General features: G+C 28.8%; 1 protein-coding gene across 1 annotated transcript in view; it reads left to right on the top strand.

Annotated features, from left to right (window-relative positions):
- Positions 1 to 23144, top strand: part of LOC121129509 (neuroligin-4, X-linked) — a 253516-nt gene that overhangs the window by 49245 nt on the left and 181127 nt on the right. Inside the window, exon 2 of the mRNA XM_040725232.2 lies at positions 6278 to 6480. Within this exon, the coding sequence (XP_040581166.1) occupies positions 6425 to 6480 (56 nt within the window). The 5' untranslated portion in view covers positions 6278 to 6424. The remainder of the gene's footprint in view (positions 1 to 6277; positions 6481 to 23144) is intronic.

Raw genomic sequence — 23144 nt, 5'->3', positions numbered from 1 at the left:
AATTGAACTAAAGTTTCATTTGAGTCAAAATGATACTACATGTACAAAATAACTTAGTGATTAAGATAAAGGATTGTTTCATTCTTCAAAATTTTTAATTTTTATTTTGTCCAAGTTTATTTACTTAAATAAATACACTCTAAGGCTATCAAAACAATAGCGTTACAAACTAATTAAAAGTTTCGTAATAAATTATTGTTCTTCAAGTACTATAGATGTTACCAATCATTATTCTTTTGGAGTTACCATAAGGATACCTATTTTTTATATTAGAGGTGTATACCAATATTTGTATGGTTTAAATATTTGAGAAAAATATAGATAAGTTATACGATAAAGACAAAATATCACTCAAGGATTATAGAATGTGATATTATTATGGTACAAAATGTCTCACTCATGAGATAGGAATACAGAGGTCACAAATCCTAATATTTCGCTTCACATAACTTTCCGTATACAGGCTTTATTTTATCTAGTATTACACATTTTACTAATTTCAATTTTTCTATAGTAAAATTCAAGAGAGGTTTTGTGAGTAAATTTACTTAATAAAATCATTGGAAAATAGTCATTGGAACAACTTTTATTCATTACATATATGAACCCTCAGCTATAATAGTTGCCTCAATACCAGGCATAAATCCCTTGCTGTTATTGAATATCTAGTCAGACTTGATCTTAGTCTACTCCTTCTTAATGGAATCCACTAGAGGTTTGTCACTTCTATAAGAAGTAGCACACACCCTCTTTTCCAGACTCATCTAAATAGAAGAGTCCAAACAAATGGGGGTTGGAGAGGAAAGTGGTCATATTTGGAGGTCCCAAGAGTCTGGAGAGTTTTCCTTTAGGAAGGTTAGGGTCTAAGCTTTATTGAGAACAAAGTTATCCGCGAGTTTTTCTGTGGTCCAAGTTAGCACTTTCTTATCCAGAATTTTGATGTAAACATCTCCATTGAGCCACTCCTTCATGTCCACAAGAATAGGAGACCATACTTTGACGAGCCATACTTCCAATTGTTTTTCAAAAATATGTATTAAGAGGATCACTAGAACTTCATTATGTAAAAAGTTATATAGGTTGATAATCCTTATTGTGAAATCTGATAGGCCGCTTAAATTATTAAACTAAGTTTTGATAACACAGCTTATTTAGGGAAGTCACTTTGATCAGGATTTCTTACTTCAAACATTTATGAATACATTTGTACGCAATAGTATTAAATTATAATATTTTACATACACCAAAAGTTGATAATTCTGCTGAGGGTAAAAAAAGATATATGGTTCGATACATTTTCGATTATTTTTAAAACATAATATGTCGTATGCATGAACATTGAACATAGTATGCAAATCATTGACAGCCACTTACAAAGTTCCTTTAGTAATTTATTTATAATATTTCCCTTGCAAATATTGTAAGGAAAATTTTACAATAGAAATCCATATGGTTACAACCATATGTAATGGCTAATTATATATATTAGAGTATAATATGCTAATAAGAAACGTGTTCAAAGTGTAAATTTTGAGCATAATAATAACTTCACTGCGCTTTGTTGCAGATATAAACATTTAAATTATAATTTTTATATAAAAAGTGCAAGAGTAATTTTTTACAATTTTCCTTTGAGGAATGTTATAGAGCGCATAATTATCTGTCGATTGCTAAGAAAAACATTGTGCTAGTTGCCACCATGAGTACTGAGTAAAAGAAGAGGATGGCAGATCTTATCCGTGCGGAGTTGTCCCAGAAGGCCATCTGGGAGCAGACCGGCCCTTAAGAAAGACGATTTAAAATTTCTTCATGCTATTAAAGGTGATGGATGATCTCTACACTGTACAGGAGAAGGCAGGAAACCCTCAATGTCCGCCAACCACCTGCTCCGGTATAACAATTATAATAAAGTCCTACAAAATAATGAAAAAGATTGATATTTATTTGGTAAAATTTTAAAAATAGTAAAGACTTCCGTTTGCCGGGAAATTTTCGTTGAGCAGGAAACTGAGATTTTTTTTTTTTTTTTTATTTGGGGATCCTGTTAGTAAAAAATAAATAAAGTGAAATTTAATTATTTATTTTTATATTTTTAGAAGAAGATAAAATTAAACTAATGTTAATAAAATATTGTCATTTCCTCCGTTTTATCTCAAATAGTGCGTGGGTTTGGGTTTTTTTGGAACCCGCAAGTCATGTTTTTTGAAGTTTTGTAATCCAATGCGTTTTGGAACCAAAAAAAAGAACTTAACTACATCGAGATGAACGACCTAAATTTTTGGTTTCGCTAACAATTGTATGCTTGTAGGTAATACAATCCAACCGGTGTGCTTATGACATTTCTTTTTTTTCATTAAATAATTGTATTCTCAAAGTTTAACTTAATAAATTAAATATAATTAAATTAAATTAATATTATTAATAAAATCTAATTTGGGTTTTTCGGCAAGAGTAAAATCCCTAAATATCCCGGAAAAGAACACCATACTAGACAAATTTATCAAATGCACTCAATCAAAAAATAAAAAAAAAGATAAGGAAATATCCATAAAAACAAATTTTTTGTGTTGCTATTCGGTCTGTGAATTTATATTTGGTCGCAATTTCATTTTATTTCGTTTTTTGGGTCAGATTGGTTTTAATCAGTCTCATTTAATAGTTTGATCTCGGCTAATATTTAATGCGTTATTGATCACGTTAATTGTAATTTCAAATGATCAAATATCACTATGATGACGTTACAAGAAATTATATTTCATGGCACAATGATACTTTTTTTTTTTTGGTGCACAGTTTGAAATTGATTGAGTAGCGATTTTATAACGATCAATTTACGTTTTGTGATATTTGACAGGAGTAGAATATTATTTTGGAGAAGTTTAGTGTTGCAGTATATATATATATATATGAACAAAATAATTTTCCTATTTTTGATCATTATAAAAAATTAGTTGACTCAAAATATGGCCAATGATTAGATGCATTATGTTCAAAATATTTGTTAATAAAACATACTTTTATATTAGAACCAAAATTGTAGAATAAATTAGTACAATAACATCTTTTAGAGACAATTTGGCGCTTGAGATGGGAAAACATTTGCCTTTTTGGGATTGGATTAAGGACTTAACAGATGAAAACTATTTCTGTGTTTACGTTTTAGAAGTATTACTTACAAAAATCACAAAACCATAAACGAACAATGTTTAACTACTTTTTCAAATCAAATATGTCTACAATTAGGAGAATGTATAAAAATGTACATTGATATTCGTAGCGGATTATATGTGCTGCATTAGGTTAACAACAGGCGAAAGAAGTAAAAAAATAGAAATTTTAAACTTCTCAGGGATGTGTCGCATGGGATTACTTTATCTAAAAAGCCATTATACACAAATAGTGTGAGAACATACTGTGTTAAGTATGTAGGATCAAACATAGGTCATAATAAAAAGAAGTTTTGTAGATAAGAAATACGTAAATAGTTTTGGATTGTTTTATTTTTCCTTTCTACCTTTTTAGTATTTATTTTTCGTAGGGTAATGATTGGATCAAATAACTGGTTAGATAAGAGAGTAATAGGTTTATACTTATGTAAATACGGTACAATTACATTCGACAGCTATCAAGTTGCATGGTAGGTAAACATTGAAAAAACAATTTACCCATGTTTTTTACCTTTTTCTATAGAGGCAAAAAATGAAAATGCATATATCATCATTTCGACTGGCAGAATAAGAAATAGACTCATTTAAATAAGTAGAAAAAATAAACTTAAAACCTTAATTTCTCAAATAAAAATATACAGCCTACAGTGTGAATTATGCAAAACTTAATATCTACATAATATATAAAACTGGAGAAAAAAAAAAAAAGGATACATATTATAATATTGAATTTTCCTTCTGTTTTTATATCTTAAGAGGCATGTTCTATAAAAACAATTAATTATCTTGACAGCATCTATCCTCAATAGATGAATAAATCAATTAACATGGACTAAAAGAGTTTCATTTTATTTTTAAGAGCCGTTAATATGTCTTTATTTAAAAAATACTCTAACGGAATTCTTAAATACTCATTTAATTTGGGTATGTACATACGAAGTGATTAATGGTTGGATTAAATACTTTTTATGTACTACGAATAAATTTACTAATTACTCATTTAAGTACATAAAGACTAAAAATCTCCTTTTTAATAACTTCCTCACTTATTCTCACCATACCGTGGAGGAAATAAGAATTTCATCCCATCCTCATTTTTTAGGTTGGCCACTGATATAAATATTCTATGTGACTGAGGACCAGAGAATGGCTAGGCAACTTAATAATCTTAATTGGCTTCTACTTCAGCCACACATTTGTTGCTTTGAGAGTATGGCTTGGTTCATTGTAATGCCAGATACCCCATTATTTGACCCATTTTTAATGCCTTGCTCTGAAGGAAAGAAGTTGGTCTCCAAAATGCTTAGATTACATTTTCCCATCCATACTCCGTTCCATGTAGTGAGGTCAACTTTCCTCTGTAGCAGAGAAACACTCTCAGACGACATACTGTACCTACACATTTGCTTGACTGTGGGGAGTGTATTCTTGGGGTTCATTTCAGCAATATTGCTCAAATATACATTTTTCATATTAAAATTGACCTACAATTAAAATTAAGAAACGTTATTTTCTTTGTCAGTGGGCAAACTTACTAAATCATTCAAACATAAAATATTTATTTTCTTCAAGGTATATTTATTTGTTATGAATAAGGTTCGATTATATAGATATAATTACTTAAGTATTGAATAGCTAAGTACATACCACGAACATATATCGTTTAATAAATGAAAAAGTGGATTATTATTTTGGTACCAAAAAAAAAAAAAAAAAAAAAAAAAAAAAAAAAATCTCAAATTATTTTTGTTAGAATTAAGCCTGAATTGAATGATTTCGATAAAGTAATACTTTGTGCGAACCCAAAATTACACAATAAGTTATAAAAATAAATTATCACATTACATGAAATTAGAAAACAATCATTTATTTTGAAGGTTCATATCGAGATTAAATCATATTTAAAAAGTTATAACTGGTTTTAAAATGAGTAAACTTCATAACAACGCATTGGTATATTTTTATGGGTGAAAAATTTAGTTTAAAGATTGAAATTGGAATTCTATATGAATTTAACACTTTATCATTTAAAACACTACGTACAAGCACAAGGTATATTCACATTATACAGCTCGTGCTCCTGATAACATATTAATTATATAAACAAGCATATGAGTGTAAAAATGTAGAATTGATTCAAAAGAAGATAAATATCCATTTAAAGATACCACATGTATCCGGGTTTTTTTTAAATACCACCTTATCGTTTGGGTTAATATATATCTAGGATTAGGCTGTCCGACTGTATTAAATGATTTGAAGTTACACTCCGTTTTAGTATTATAAAACTTTTCAGGCATATGGTCGTATTCAAAAAATTATAATTTTTAAAGAGTTTTGCCTATTCAGGAAATCATATTTTTATAGTTAATTTCACTAAAGTATTGAACATATACAAAACCAAAATAATTGATTTTTCACATAATATCCTAAATTACACAGGGGAACAATAACATTTTTTTACAATTAAATTAAAGCCGAAAAGGTAATTTATCTCTTAGTGCAGAATCCAAAACTGAACTTAGTTTTTCTTTCAGTCATCTGAATTCTGAAATATCTGAAATTATATTAATTTGCGACTATATATTAAAATGTGGCTTAATTAAAAATGAACAGGCCAAATGAAAAGATCAAGACTCAAAATATATCGGGGCAAATATACAAGTTTCTATCTATTTTTGAAAATACAATTTTTTTTAAAATAACCTTTTAACAATTAACTTTTTTGAATCTTACTATATACATTTTTTTTTTGGAAAACTTATCTATATAAAATAATACCAAGTTTATTTGTCTGTCTTTCTATCTTCCAAGGATAGAACTTTGAATGTGTCTAAAATATTTGAACTACTTCATCTAATAAATAAATATTTAGGAACACGGCTGTAGCTAAAGCTCAGCGTGTCATTCTATAATTGTTTTTTAAAGGTCAGTTAATCATTGGATGCTAAACAATTTATTTTAACAGGGTGTATATACCTTAAAGCAAGTCATATGTATTTCCATTCTAATAAAATTCTATGATATTTATTTTGTAAATTTTTTGAAAAATAATAGGTGTTTAAAGATATTTATTTTAATATTTGTTTCTACTTATTCTTATTTTTCAGGAACATGTTCCATAATTAAATATTTGAATGGATATCTGCCAAACAATTCCATGGCCAGAGCATATATAATTTGATAATAAGTCAACTATAACAACAAATAAAACATCGCAACCGACAAACCAAAAAGGCTCTGGTGGAAAGAAAGACATGTTAGTCCTACTACTGATTGCTGCTTGCTTAACGAGTGCACAAAGGCCAACAAGGTAAAAATATATTATATATTCGAATAATAAGGAAATATATTAAACTTAATTAATGAATGAAGGAATAGTGCTGATAAACATCTTATGGTAATTATAATAATTAATCAATACAAAACTAATTGGACATTGTTCTTAATTTATTCGGTTCTTGTTCTCATATTGGATCAGCTATAATTTATGTAATATGATTTTATAAAACTATATTTCTATACATATGGGTGTATATAAATGAATAGTTGGGTTTATTATAATTTCATTAGTTTCATATGAAATGACTTTTTTTAAAGAAATTAACTTAAAGAGCTGCAAGTTCTTTGTTTTTTTTCTAATGAAATCCTTATTAATAGGTAATTTTAGTAACTTGTATTTAATAAGGCATTATCTACATAAGTAAATATTGACTACATTTTTACAAAACTATAATTAGGAGCGGAACGGCTCAGTCATGCACTATTAAATAGAAATGTACTATACGGTTTGATCCGTTTATTACAATTTTATATTTAAAAATGTCTCAACTGTACGTAAATTGTATATACAATGCATCTGTTCCAAAGTATTAATGAAACCGATGGAACGTGACTAATAACTAGTTTAGATCGCATTCGCTATAATTCGACTTTTTTTCTGCAAAATGTCGCTTCTTAAGAACTAATTCATCGGCTTTTATTTCCCTGTGGTGTGTTGGTGTAATCAAATTAACTTCCCTCCATAATTTACAAAGTGAATTTAAATAAGTTGTGAGTGTTTCATTGGACAAAAAATTTGGCTTGTGGACATATAAATAAATAAACAAATTGTTCTCGTAAAGGATATGAAATAATTTTCTTTTTTGAAAACCAAGAATCTTATCAACAGCTAGTGATATTGATAATTCAAGTATCTATGTAAATAGTGGCAGAGAATATATGTAAACTAGATAAGGTAACCTTTTTAAATATACTTAATGAATGCATGCTTGCTTAAACTCAAATTAAAACCTATTTACTTTACATATTTGAATAAAAAAATTTAAATTAATATCAGTAACTTATTTTTATCCACCAGATATTAAAATATTTATAAATAACTAATAACTTAAATTATTGAATTAAAATATTTTTTTCAATGGTACATACATTTATTTACATTTCCCAAAGTTGATAAAGATATTAGGAAACGTAGATTTTCATATTTAACTTTAGGATGGAAGAAACATGTCTCTAAATGAGAAAATCATTGACCCAGGGGTACTGAACCGAGCTGTAAACCTTTTAAATGAATTTCAATTTTTACTATATCATCTCAACCCTCAATATACACTTCAATAATCTGTATAAAAACTGGACTGCTGGTATAAAAAATACAAAGTTCATATAAAATTTGGTCGTTACTTTACCTTAGATAATAATTGTTCGGAAATGTTCACAAATTTAATGAGGGACTCCTTCTGATTTATCCCATCACCATTCAGAATACTTATTAGTGGTGGGGAGGAGAAAACAGCTGACAATAAAATACTGTGTAAATTATATGTGAGCAAGGTAGCGTCATAATATACATATGTTATGATTAGTTACAATCTATGTGCAATATGATCAATAGAATTGCATTCAAACGCTATGATGTCCGCCCCATAAAATGATGAAGTCACTCATAATTTATATATATCTTCATAGAGCTGCTTATTTTTTATTTTTTTCATTTGATCAGATCAAAAGGTTCTGTTCACTTTTCTAAAGCTTATCTCGTATTATTTATTTATGTAAGAAGAATGGTTAATTTAACTTTCTAAGCATTTGATGAATTATTTTATTGTAATTGCACTTAAAACTAAGAAGGGTATTGTATCATAATGGTAGACTAAGTATTAAGTATCTATTAAACTTCATTCCAGATAAAGTTTTTCGGTTCCATACGAGTACATGTGCTAAACACAGATGATTTTTTTTTGTTCATACAATGCATAGGAAACGTAATTAAAATATGTTACATATGAATAGTGAATGCACTTAATTTATAAAAGGAAATAATTTGATTTAAAATCATTTTTCATGTGTTTGTTTACGACGCAATATCTTATTTATTGCATTAGAATTTTGATTTACAAACATCTAAACATTCATTCATAAACATATAAATTTTTCGTGAATTAGATATTTTAAAAGTTTGCCTCTATTAGAACTTTTATTTTAGAGCTAATAAGTGATTAATATTAATACATTAGATTTTGATATTTGTCAAGAATGGAGAACATACTAGATTCAAGTTCCTTAAATTTTTATATGTGATGATTGTGTATAGACATACGCTTTAACAATGTCGCACCAAATTATTTAAATTTTGTATATCTGAGACCTCAAATCTAACTTATAGAGTTACATTAAGGGTTTTATTATAGAAGTAAATAGATTAAAAATCTATTATTCTTTTGAGTAATAGTAACAATTATGTACGTGTATTTCTCCTGGTAGAGACATTTTGTCAATAGTTCTTAAAATAAATTATCTCACAATAAGTCACAAATTGTCAATAAAAAAGGGATTAAATTGTATGCATATGTTTCATTTGAATACGCTTATGAGCGTTATTATCAAAAGACTAGATTCAGTAAGAATAAAGATTACAATATATTTTTCATAGAGTTTCGAAGCCCTTGTATGTGGTAATGCTGTGTAGATTCAAACATTTTGACTCTATTGGTCCTATTAATCCTAAAAACTTAGACTTTATTCGTTATGATCAAATCTTAACCACTTTAGATATTTTATATGCTTTACTTTTTTGATTTATATAGTATACTACAATTCTAATACTAACTTGTCGAGTATTTCACATAAACAGATTAACCCTTTACTACACAAGGTACCATATTGGGCTAATTGAAATACATTTAGTTGTAACAAATAGTATCTACTGCACCCAATGATGATCTTTATAATTTAAAAACACATAAGATTCATATTATTAACATGCATATTGACATGTAACTGTCGTTACATAGTAATATGAGGTTAGAATGGTTTAGTTGTTGATGTTAGATATATTTTTGGAAAAATATTTTTTGAAGTACGAGTAAATCCCAGATAAACGTGTAATAGAGGTATATTGTTGTTTACAAAATACATAGACATTTGGGCAGTGAAAGCTTAATTGAAAGGTAATTTAATGTATTTTTTTACATATGGGTGTATATAAATGAATAGTTCATATCAAAAGAAAATAAATAATTGGGCTTATTATAATTTCATTAGTGTCATATTAAATGACTCTTTGCACAGTTTCACGATAAATTCTATAAATATTTTTTGATAATAATTGTAAAAAATCTCAATTATCGAAATATAAGTCTCCGTTTATGAAATATATCAAAAATAAAGCTTACAAAAATCAATTTGTACAAATCATTAAAATTTAGTAATTTTTGTATAAATTCCTTTACTTTAATGAAGACGACAAAAAGAACAACTTATTACGTCATCAAGGACAGATTTTTCCTTGATTTGTTGAGAACGACATATAAAATAGACATTACAACTGTGGTTTTCAAATTGCAGGATACAATGGAGGGGTCGCAAGATAAGAATATACCTTGTGTTAATTGGCATCAAAACATAAAACATGATAAATATTATACATATTATTTACATGTTCCTTCTGGATCATTTAAAAAGTATTTCCCATGGATACGCCCTTTGACCACTACATCTAATCATCTGTCTTCAGATATGGATGATGAGTTTATGAAATTTTCATGAGACTAAATACTATAAAAAGATTTTGATTCCTAAACACATGACAACCCCGGATTTCTGTGATGAATGAATACAACTGGCTAAATCAGCTTTAGGCTTATTTATACCATTCGGCTCAATTTTTGGGTGTGAAAACTATTTCCGTATTAACTTATATCAAAAATAAATACAGATCGCAGCTTAATGTGAAGTATAATCTTCGAGTTCGAGTTGATATGTCCAAAATTAAATCAAGAATATACCTACTTTGCTCCATGCAACCGGGCACATCCATCACATTAAAACTTTGATTCGTTATTAAACCTATTTGCTCCTCCACAGCTTGTAATGTTATTTGTTTGTGAGGTTCAATTTTGAATTTATTTCCCTCAAAAAGAGAATTGATTGTATAGAACTGATTCTAAGTTTTACATAACATAAAATGCACTCAAAATTTAATATTCATCTCTTATTGAGAGATGTAGGGGTTTAACTTTAAAAAGTTTGAAACCCACTGTCTTACGCGACTGCAGCCCTTGAATATGTAATACGATGCATGGTTGTATTAGTCCAAATAAATGATCAGTTATAATTTCTAAAAAATTTCACATTTTATAAATAAAAAAACGAGATAAAATATCTGAGAAATTCATTAGTACCATTTGCCTTGATGTTCCATCCCATTATTTACAGTTTATTAAATGAAGATATAGATTAATTATAAGTATATAACTTTATAAATCTCTTTCTCTAACTCTGTTATAATAAAGATTAATTCAATTATCAGAACTTAAGTATTCCTTTTTAAGTTTGTAAGCTATGTTGTATACCTTTCTAAATATTTCATCAAAGAAATATAATATCTGGACAGCACCTGCCTTTTCTTCCAGAATTTCCCCTCTACAATGTATCGTATTCTCTTTGTATCATTATTAAATCGAATTATTTCTTTAAGGCTGTCTTCATCTTGGAAATTGAAAAAGATTAACAACTAAGAAATACTTTATTTTAAACTTTACCTTATAATTATGTTCAAAATTTAATTCGTGTCAAATTGTGGAAAAATTTATATATTACATAATTACTGGTGAAGGATTTTGTATAGAGGTATCTATTTATTTATCGATATCTATAGATAAAATGTGAATATCTGTCTATGTGTGTCTTTCAACCACGGGCGAAACAAAAAGATGGATTTTGCTAAAAAATTTCATGTAGGTTCTTATGGCTCCAGAAACGGTTTTAGTAATATTTTTTGGGTACTCTGTGTGTATTTTGGATATTAGATGGGTTCTTTGATGCTCAATGAAGTGCCAGTGAAAGAATTTAACCTACCTTAAGGACAAGCAGCCCACAACCCGTGGGCAGGGGATGTATTTTAGCATATTGGAAGGAGAGGCAATGGAGTTTAAACTGCCGTGAAGCTGTACAACCTGAGGGACGGGGTATATATTGGGATATGAGGGGGGGGGGTGCACAAAAATTTAGCTTTCTTCAGGCCCAGCAGCTCATAATCCCAAACCGTGGGGGGGGGTATATTATAGAATATTATATGGGTTCTGTGGTGCCTAGAAACAAGTATGTGGTAGAGTTTAAACTGTATTTTGGTCAAGCACATCAACTGAATAGCATGGGTATATTTTAGCACATTAGAAGAGGTTCTTGGTGATGTTAAATTTGGGACTGGTAGAGTTTAAACTGACTCGAGGCACAGTACTTCACCTGAGCCTCAATGTGTATAATAGAATATGAAGAGGGTTCCTTGATGCTCAGAAAGGGGAGGCGGAGAGATTGGATAACTTGCATTGGGCCTAGCAGTTCACCTGCACAACCCGTGGGCTGGGGTGTATTACTGATTATTAGAATTGTTCATTGGTGCCTATATATGCAGCAGCGGTAGAGTTTAAACTGTATTTTGGTCTAGCACTGTACCTTTAAAACCCGAGGGCTAGGCTGTTTTTGTGATATTAGAAGGTTACTTTGATGTTCAGGGAAGCAGCGGCAGAGAAATTTAGCTTCACTCGGGTGCATCAGTTCACCTGCGCAACCCATGGGCTGGGGTGTATAACAGCATGTTATAAGGGTTCTTTAGTACCTAGAAACGCGGCGTTTAAGAGTTTAAACAGTATTTACAACTTGAGATCTGGGGTATATTTTGGGATATTAGATCATAATGCAAATGGCTGCAAGACTGGAAGTTCGGTATCTGACCCAAAATAAAGCAATTACTTCCTCATTGCGTGAAAGAGGGTGCCTATATAATGCCTACATATTAGTAGACTCATACTCGTAAAACTATCATCAGAATAATTCTTAAAATTTGAGGGTCTAGTGTAGATTAAAAGTGAATATAAAAAAATCGGAATTATTTGAAAGCTCTTAATTTATATTACTTTTTTTTTTTCAAAATGTTTTCTTTTTCTTTTTTTAATAATTTCTTATATTGATTAAAAAAATATGTACATATTTTTTGTGTAAGTATTTTTATTATAAAACATTAAAGAGTTATAAAAGACCAAATACTTCAGAGTGTACAATAATGTTTTTGCATTTGATAAAACTGCAAAAAGTTATAAGGTGCCGCAATATTTTTTAAAGATGTGTCGAAAAGAACTAAAAAAAGAAAGCACTTGAAACAAAAGTGAAGTACATTAAATGGAACACATATTTTAAAGGAAATTGCTTCGTGATTATATAAGTACTTTTCTATATACGTAGATTATTAAATGACTAACTTTTTCTTTGAAAAGAAGAGTATTGTTTTTGTTCAGTAAAAATAGAATGTTCTATTCGTACGTTGTAACATCCTTAGAAATATTATCCAAGAAATTTACTTTTTCCTAACAAAGATGCAATCATAAATTGCAATTAAATAATAATAGCATAGCATACCAAGTCATTTCTTCATCTATACATCCATTAAAAGTGAATGTATGTGTGTTCGTGTGTATGTCTTTTAATCACGGGCGAACCAATGGATGGATTTTGTAAAAAAAAAATTAGTGTCTTATGGCTCCAGAAACAGTTCTGGTAACATTTTATTTGTTTCTGGTCTTCAAGGCCATAGATGGTTTAAAATATAATTTTACCTGTACAACCTAAGGGCGGCGGGGTTGCAGTTTAAACTTCATTGAGGCCCAGTATTTAACCTCACCTGCACAACTTGAGAGCTGTGATGTATATTGGGATATAAGGAGGTTTCCTGAATGCTCAAGAATAGGCGATGGGGACATTCGGGTTACTTGGACCCAGTAGTTCACCAACAGAACCTTTGGGCTGGGGTATACTATAGAATATTAGAAGGGTTGATTGGTTCCTAGAAATACGGCGACATTAGACTTTAAACTTTATTTTGGCCCAGCACTTCTAAATTCATCTCTGGAGTCCACGTTTTGCTGCCCACCCTTATAGAAAACTCAATGATGAACCATCAGGAATGTTAAGAACCTGAGTATTAGAAAATATACACTTATAAAAAAATTAGGTCTGCCAAATATGTACTCTATGAAAATAACAAAAGATTATATCCATAATATTGAACCTATGATTCATTATATTCATTTTGATAATATGATCCCATTGTTTACGTAAAACACAAATATGATAAATAAAATTATATGATGACAAAGTCTCACTAATTTTTTGTTACTTTCTCTTTCATATTAATTTTTTTCTGCTTTCTTCACATCACAATGTGTTTTGGGTTATGTGGGCTGGTTATATACTTTGTATACATTTATGTCTTATTATATTGAAAAGAACAACAAGAGCATAGAAAGCATATATTAAGGTTGATTACATTTATATACAGTGAATATGTGTATGTATGTATAAAAGGGAACAAAAGAGTGAATGAAGTATATTGTTGTTGCAAGAGTCAAAATAAAGTGAATATTTTTTATCCAAAATACATAGAAAAGAACTAAAATAGTATACGTATATGAGAGGGGGTTAAAAAAACGTCTTTAAACTATCACATATTTATCCCGTCGACACCAAAGCAACTTTAAAAATGTATCCATAAAACATCACCATAAGGCTCTATAACTGTCCATTCTTTTATTTAATGAGAAAGAAGCAACATAATAAAATGTAAAGAATCGTTAACATTCAAAACTTTTGCAATTAAAAAAACAATTAAGGATGGCATTCAATTCCGTGCTTCTAGAATGAGTACCTATCGAGTACAAACAAAGTATATTTACGCTCTATCATAAAATCTTTTAGCATTAATACCAAAGACGTACTTGAACTCATAGTAGTCTAGAGAGTCTCAAATGTGTTAATGTTTCCACCTATATAATAAGGATATAGAACATTCATATAATTATAATTCACCCATACAAGTGTGATATAGAACATTGAATGTCTTTTAATCTACCTGGAGTATGGATAGTAAATGTTAGCAACTTAGAAGGTTCAGAGGACAATAAAAGTTACTTATTCAATAATATAGACTAAATATACCACTTGTATTTTGTTTAAATAAACCTTTTTTTCATCACAAATGATAGAATATCTTGGTAAATTTAAATATTGTACCATTAACAATTCCTACATTGTTATATATTTAATGTAAAATTCATCACATGGTGGTAAATATTTTTATGTTATTCTTTCCAACCGTATGTTCTCTTATTATAATAAAAAAATTATATTTTGTTTTTCTAACTTATATGCATATAAATTGTATATGGCTTGAAATGTATGTAAGTAAGCGCAATGGAAGGATTTTAAGAACGGATATCAATTAAGCTCTTGTTTTGTTGGAACTTACATAATCAAAAAATGAAATTTGGATGAAATTCCCCATGAGTCTTAAACTATTTATTTAATGTTTTGAGCATTATCAATAAATCCACTTCAAGCTCTTAGAGCAGACTAATCTCTTTATTTCACGTATTTACATATACTTCTTATATACACGTTGATACTCATACATGATATCACATCATCTGCCTACCCAATTCGATCTTAATAGAATTCTTTTGGACTTCCAGACTCGGAATTTGTGTGTAATTCCATTTTCTTCCACAAATTCCATTTCTTGCCCTTCCTTCAACCTCAAGAAACGTCTATTTTGACATAAAATTATTCCTGTCTTTAATCAAACTTGGTATTTTCTATTTTTTTCCTTGCCAATAATTTGTCCGACCATCGATTATTCTTGTCATTTTTTACTATCACCTCCATTCCTATTTTCAACTCCGGTAAACCCCTCCTATTATTATTTTCTCATTCTCCCTTTGCTCTTCGTCTAAATCTTTTTTAATATTTAATTTTACCACGTAGGTTTTTCCAAAGTTTCTTAATTGATTAATATATATGCGACTGCGCCATGGTATATTTAGATCATTATCAATTAATACACCTCAAGCAATTAGAGCAGACACACTGTTTATTTCACGTATACCCCCATATTTACACGTTGTACATATGTTTATGCGATTTCTAGTATTTTTTATTCTAGTATCTAGTATGATTATTGTACTTGAACGATAATGTTGAGTTGAAATCAGTCAAAGTAGACTAATCCTCAAATTAGTCCAAATGAAGTACCACAAAAAAAGAATGAAAAACAAGAAAAGCTGTATCTAATACAAACTAATAAATGATTATTCAATCAAAGTATATGCCTCCAAAATAGCATCATTTGTGATTTTAAATACACTCCAGGATTCCTGAATTGTGGTAATAAAGAAATGATCAAACATTTGTTTTTAACCTTCCTTCCAAAAAAACTTTTTAAAAATACATTTTTTGAGCTTTAAATTTCTTTTTACTTGCAATATAAACTAATTTTTTTAAATTCAAACTTTTGCGAGAAATATGTGTTTTAATGTAGATGTATCTTTCTCTTTATCACTCAAAAGTTAGTTCAAACCTAAAAATAAATATATTATACAATAATTAAAAAACACATATCGAAAGAACTCGAGGAATACATTTAAAAAAATATATACAAATGTAGATATATGTAGATTCAAGGTTAGGTCTTAAAGTAATATTATAATTTGATTTAAAACCTTGAATATTTCTTTTCAAAGTTGAGTTATTATTAAGAATATTATTTTGATACAGAGTCCTTGAAAAAAAGAATTGAATTAAATCAAAGTTATGTCTAATAATATGATTATTATGGTCTGATATAAGTATATAGAAATATATTTTCCATTCATATATTTATAAAATTCTGTTGTTGTAGAACTTACACATCTGGTTAATTTCACATATGTCAAAACATGAACTCTTTATTTTATATGTACATAATTACATTTACTATTTTGATTAAACTATTGGCAACTAGCTCTTTTTATCTGATCTTCTTACGATATAAGTCATCTTTATTTTAGTTTATTTCTCACATTAAGGACTAACATAACCCTCTAATATTAATGATTTTTATAGTTCTACATAATCAAAACACATGAGACAGAAGTTGTATCCTATTATCTTATGATTTTAATTTATTTGTTTCAAATTTATGGGAACTAAAGTAGTCTTACAGTCTAGAAGACATCCTTTAATCATAGAAAAGTGCCTCATATTTTTTCAATAAATAAAACTTTTACGTTCATTAATTATTAATATTATTTTCATCACTTCACAAGAGAAATTAATTAATTAAAGTCAAGAAATAGAAACTTTTTCCTGTAAAGTCATTCTATTATGATTATTTTTTTTACAATTTATTAATTTTTCGAAATATACTGCTATAATTATGGTCCTACAACTTAGACTCAGTTATTTGATTGGTATAAATACACCAATGAATGATGAAGTATCATATCAAAAATAAGGTCAAGTGTCTCTATTATCAATCATTCTATAAATCTATATATTTTTAGTTATGAAAAACTATAAGAAAGAACTACTTATGCGTATTAGGAAAGTTATATGTAAATGAGTGGGGGCTTTCCTCAGTTAAACTATACCCTTTAATTATTTAACCAGAGACTAGTTAGTAAATAAAAACGTGTTCGTTTATTGCACTATATCTTTATTTTGCTAAGGTTTTTATTTTTATTTTGTTTAATTACTCTTTATTTCACACAGTGCTAAAATAAGATATATAGGAGTTTGTTCTCAAAATTCGATTATATTTCCTTCCTCTTTACGATTGTAGCAACATAAATTTAGATGTACAGTTGAGACTAAATACAGCCAAAATATCTTCCGATTTGGAATTTTCCCGAGCAATAGTGTAGCCAACAATAGGGCAACGAACTCCCAAGGTACCCAAAGTAGTTAGGACAACATAATTAAGATTATAGAAGATAGCTACTGCAGTCAAGGAGACTATTAATGAGAAAAAGGGAAAGGCAATATAAATTGACGATTATTGTCATGCACCTTTGGATCAAACAAAAATTTGGATTTTAATATGTACAAAAGGACTATGTGACAGGAACGCTGTAATACACAACTGGCTTCACCATACACAAAACTGTAAATGAACTTTTTTAATGTGTACGCTTAATATTTATACATACTTTAAGATTATTTTTTTTTGATACAATGTAACGTAAGATATAGCTCACAAAAGAAATCTGGCGAAAAACGCTCAGAACTTTTTACGTAACCTAATAACCTAATAAATGAGTATTTTTTTAATTCTTTGGCTTCTTTTTAAAATTTTATTTCTTACTATAATTACTCTACAAAAAATTATTGATTAATTAGAGAAAATCAATGTCAAATTGAAAGATATTTTATTATTCCTCCGGATTACAGTTTTCTCATTTTGAATATAGATCGGGAATATTAAGTGCTAAAGAGTACTAGAAAATATGAGAACGCACCTAAATAGCAAATAAACAAACTCAGGCCTAACTTTTTAAATAAGGAGCGAGGTAATAAATAAAGAAGCTTAGTATTTTACTAAGGATAACCCATATATATATTTATCATTTTTTACAATATACTTTTAAATTAAAACAGTTTCTTGAATAATTCTCCGGCGTGATTTCTTGTACAAGTTTTAATTAAATAAAAAGAAAAATTTTACTTGAATAAATACTTGCATTACAAATTGGAGTCATTAAAGAATTTAGTCACTGCATAAAAAGGTGTTTTACAGAAAAGATGACTAATTTCATTGTTATACAGAGTCCACAGAAAGTTATATTGAATTCTTATACAAAAATAATGAAATAACTTATTACATAATTTGCATATAATTATAGACATAGGTCGACACAAGATCCAAAATCTTGTGACATAACTTTCATTCGCAATGGTCAACCTTAGTCTTGGCGAAAGCCTGAAGTCTCTCTGGAAAATACTTGTTTCCTGTACGAACCATTTCCACGGGGATTGAGTCCCAGGCGGCAACCAGTTTGGTCTTCAGGTGGTCCAAATTCTCGCTGGAAGTCATAAAGGCTCTGCTCTCAAGAATGGACCACATGGAGTAATCCCTGACGTTTAGTATGGGCTTAAGAGGGGCCAGACTATCTTGTCCCAGAATCAATTCAAATTAGTCTCACACCACTGCTGCGTCTCTCTGGATGTGTGTATCATTGGAAGGTCTATGAATCATTTTGGAAGGTCTATGGCTCATTCTGAAAGCACTATTTTGTGCAGGGAAGAAGACCTTCCTCAAGGACGGCGCTGATTTACTACTTGGTGTTGATCTTCACCCCTGCCGTCACAAACACCAAAGGGGACTTCCTTGCCTCAGTCACGGCCGCCTAAACCATCACAGATTATGGCTTCTACACTCTGTTGACTCCATAGTTACCCAGCTCATGTTTTTTTGGCCAGATTCCGATCATTTTGATGTTTAAAGCCCGTTGTACAGTAAAATCTTATCATCACTGAATTCTATACTGGGAGCTGTACCAGTCCTCAGCTTTTGCAGAATGGCATTGCTTCTCTCACGTCTTTTAGCCTTGACTTTGCTTGACAGGTGTTATTGCCTCTTTTATTTGTAAGGATACATCCAAAGGTCATATCGGATAAGGTCTCCCATTTATGTTGCACCCATGTTGAATTCCTTGGCCATCTTGATGAGGTTCCTCCTGTGATTACTTACAATCCTTGCCTTGACAACTCCAGACGTACTTTTTGACTTTGGTTTACCTGGTCTGGGTCTGCCCTTGATAGATAGTCTCTTCCTATCTCTCAATGGTTATCTTGATGAACATTGTGGTTAACAAAACTGATCTTTTATTTAATTTGTTTGTTTTGTTCTAGTTTTGACATAACCAGAGTTTAAGCATAATAATTTGCAACCATACATATCATACAATTCTCCATCTACTAAAATATCTAGTATAATATTATAGTACGTTTATATTTTTATGTCCAGTAATAAAAACGCATAACCAGGGTATTTATTGCTCAAATGGAGACAAATGCTTACTTTAGACATACAATAAAAGTTGTTCCGAATTCTAAGTTACGTACTTAAGGCTAAATATAATTCTGATAAGACCAGATTCCTAGGTTATGGAGGGCAGGTTTGTTTTTTCGCTATTAAGTTGATTTTTTGATGAAACAAGATCGATTCCCCGTATCTTAAAGTTTTGTATTAAAGTATGGGTTTTAGATTCAAAAATGCACCAAAAAAGTAAAAAACAAAACAAAAAGGGGAACATACATAGGTATATTAAATACGCATTAAAAAAGGGAATTATGAAGAGGATTAGCGAGTTTGTCTTTTTAAATGTATTTTAAAATAATTCGAAATAAATTACATAATACAGGTAGATCCAAGTATTATAAAAAGTTAACTAAAAGGACTTATGTTCATATAACTAATTTTATTTGAAAATAATCGTATCAAATTAATCAAAAAGTCCATACTTTTGTTTGTTATAAATTATATCTGTTGAGTCAGGATACTACTTTTTAATGAAGAACTATTCGAGGAAAATGAAACTTTATAACAAGTCATGCCGATAATGTTGTTTTTTTAACTTTGTTACAAAGTTTTTTATAGCATGAAATAATTGAGAATGCAAGTTTGATGTACCAAGCATGAATGCATACATAAATATATTTTGATTCAATTTCATGAGCAAATACATTATAAATGAATTATTTATACTCTGAATGTAGGTAAATAAAGAAAAAAATTGTGAAAAGCATATAACAAAAACATCACAGTTATCATTGCACGTTCATTATTTATTATATATAAAAAACCTTTTATATTAAGCTATCTTGTTTCCCTTCTTTTTATCTCTCTTTTTTCTCTATTCATTTGTAAGTCCTTCAGGGCCTTTCTCTTTTTTTACTAATTGAATTTTTTTTAATAACGACATATATATATAAAAAATTGGTCCTTTTTTTCAAGTGATTTTTCAATATACCATCAAATCTCGATAAAAGCAATATTTTATCCCTGAAACCATGTTATTATAATATTTCTAAGTAGTAACATTAAAAACTGAGTAAGCGTTCATACTCAAATATCAAATTTTATTTATTTATTTAATGGTTCTATGGAGCAGGAAAAATATTGGGGGAGAGTAATGGATAGAATTTTCCACACCAACACAAATATTTATGAAATACTGGATCTCATCAGAGTCATACTTTACAGATCAGTTTAATAGGGAAAGCAGGGATTTTTGTGGAAATTATGAGAAGAAAAAAAGTTGTCGTTCATTATTTTGGAGATTGTTCTGAACTCTCAAATACAGTAGAAATTATCAAACAAGTACTCAAGAAGCACATAAGGAGGAACCCTCTCCTCCCTCATCTATGTCTTCAAGGGACGGGATTTATGTTTCTGACAAACTTTCAAAGTTGTTGCTCAATAACAGACCATAACAGCTTGTCTTTAACTCGAGGGTATTGCACTTTTGACTATAAAGGAAATGAAGAACAAACACTTCAAAAATTTAACAGTGTATATTTTAAAATTAAAATACAGTGTATTGCCTAATTTTTTTGACTGAGCCAGTTGTCAATTTTTTTTATCGCGTTCTGATTAAATTGGTTATTAAAGATTACATAAAATATGTATGATTAAAACAATATAAAAAAAGCAATATTTTCTATTCATTTGGCACAATCATTCTACCCTTGACTACATGAGTTTTCATTCATTGATTATTTAAATCTCAGAAAATGATAAACAAATATTTTACTAAACAATTTTCCTTAATAAAAAAATAACTGAATTTATGAATTACTACTAAATATGCATTGAAAATAGTTGCAAAATGTCTTATTTGTTTGTGGTTGTAGCCAATGGTCTTATACAATAATAATAAAAATTTTAATTTAGATAGGTGCACATTACTTTTAGTAAAACTGCAGAGATACTTTTATCCAGATTTGACATTATATAAAAAAATATGCAAGGGTTCTACTTGAGAAATAAATTATGATCATCCTCAGAAGTTAATTATCCAATCTTTCATAAATGAGACAGGAAAGCTATTATTTTTTTACACAAATTGCATACACACACTTGAACCAATATTTAATGAAGAGCAATTTTGGTCAATGCTGTAAATTCTTTACTCTACTCCATTTTTAATCAGCATTTATAAAAAAATCATTTTTTTTCATTATATAAATCAAGAATAAACAAAAATTGTCAATTCTTTTAAATATTTTGTTTGTTAATACATTTTAAATTATCTATAAACTCTATGAAAAGTTGTAATTGGGAAAGTAAAACGATAAAATTTACATTATAAACATGTTTTTTATGCTTCTTTTTTTTAAATTAATCACTAACTAATGTCTTCAAATTAAGTCTAAAGATCTCTGATATGATAAAAATTACGTAAAAATAACAAATACATTCTTTACTTTGAGGAAAAATGTTTTTCAGATATAAATAAAACAATTTTTATATGAGTAGAAGTTTTTGTAATTCCTTCGTAATTTATTTTTAATTTATATTAACACGTATGAATTTGAATGTTATATCACTAGCATTTATTAAAACCGTCTTTTTTAAGAAATATATAAAATAGGTTGACATAAAAAAGGATAGTAGAAATTGATTAACCAATAGCCACTTCTTTATACAATAAAAAACTATCTGACAAATAGTGACAAAAACGATATTTTATTACAAATTTAGCATTTACATCTATAAACAAGCCCCTGGACACAGAAAAACCATAATTATTTCATTAAAAAAAAAACCAAATTCAAAAACTGAGATTGTCACAAACTAAAATAAAAATTACCTGTTAAATGAGAAAATATATTGAATTACATGTTTAATTCCAATTAATTGTTATAATCTTTATTAAACATAAATGATAATACAACATTAGTAAATTGACTTAATAATATTATTAAAAAAATACCCGTGGCAGATTAATTCGGGGAAAATTAGAAGTTAGAAAAATTGACCGTATTTTGTTCAAACTTGATGATGAATGATAACACATTATAAATTCGCTTAATATTATTTATGACAAATATCTAAACATATTTTTTTGTTCCATCCCCCAAGGGGGTATTTTCAAGTGGGATTATTATTATTGTAATACAATTTCATCGCAATTTTTTTATTTCTATGCAATCTTCTAAAAAATTGATCTAGAGGATTGGTAAAGAGGGGGGGAGGGGTAAATAGCTTAGGGCCACTAAAAATATGGTTGAAGTCCCTCCAACCCTGGATTGGCTAAGGGATGGTGTGGAATTGCTAACAACCCCTCCCAATTTATCTAATACATAAAAGGACCCCCTCTAATACCAAAAAATAGTTTAAGCCCTTGGGTTACGTAGACTACTTGAGGGTACCCCTGGATCCTTAATAACCACTGCCAATACATCCAATAAATACATTCAAATAACATTATTGCTATTTCATTAGTCATATAAATAATTGTTTTTCCTTTAATTTTAAATTACTTTTTGTTTTTCTTTGTGGAAAGGTTAAAGTATCTAATTTTGATTTCTGTTGGAAATAATTTGTCTCATCTTGGGAGTAAGTGGTAAATATAATAAAATTTTGATATTTTTATTTAAACA

Source organism: Lepeophtheirus salmonis, chromosome 14 (genome assembly GCF_016086655.4).
Source record: "Lepeophtheirus salmonis chromosome 14, UVic_Lsal_1.4, whole genome shotgun sequence".
NCBI classification, from domain to species: Eukaryota; Metazoa; Arthropoda; class Copepoda; order Siphonostomatoida; family Caligidae; genus Lepeophtheirus; species Lepeophtheirus salmonis.
The sequence above is the reverse complement of the archived record's forward strand: the minus strand, read 5'-3'. Positions and strand labels throughout refer to the sequence as shown.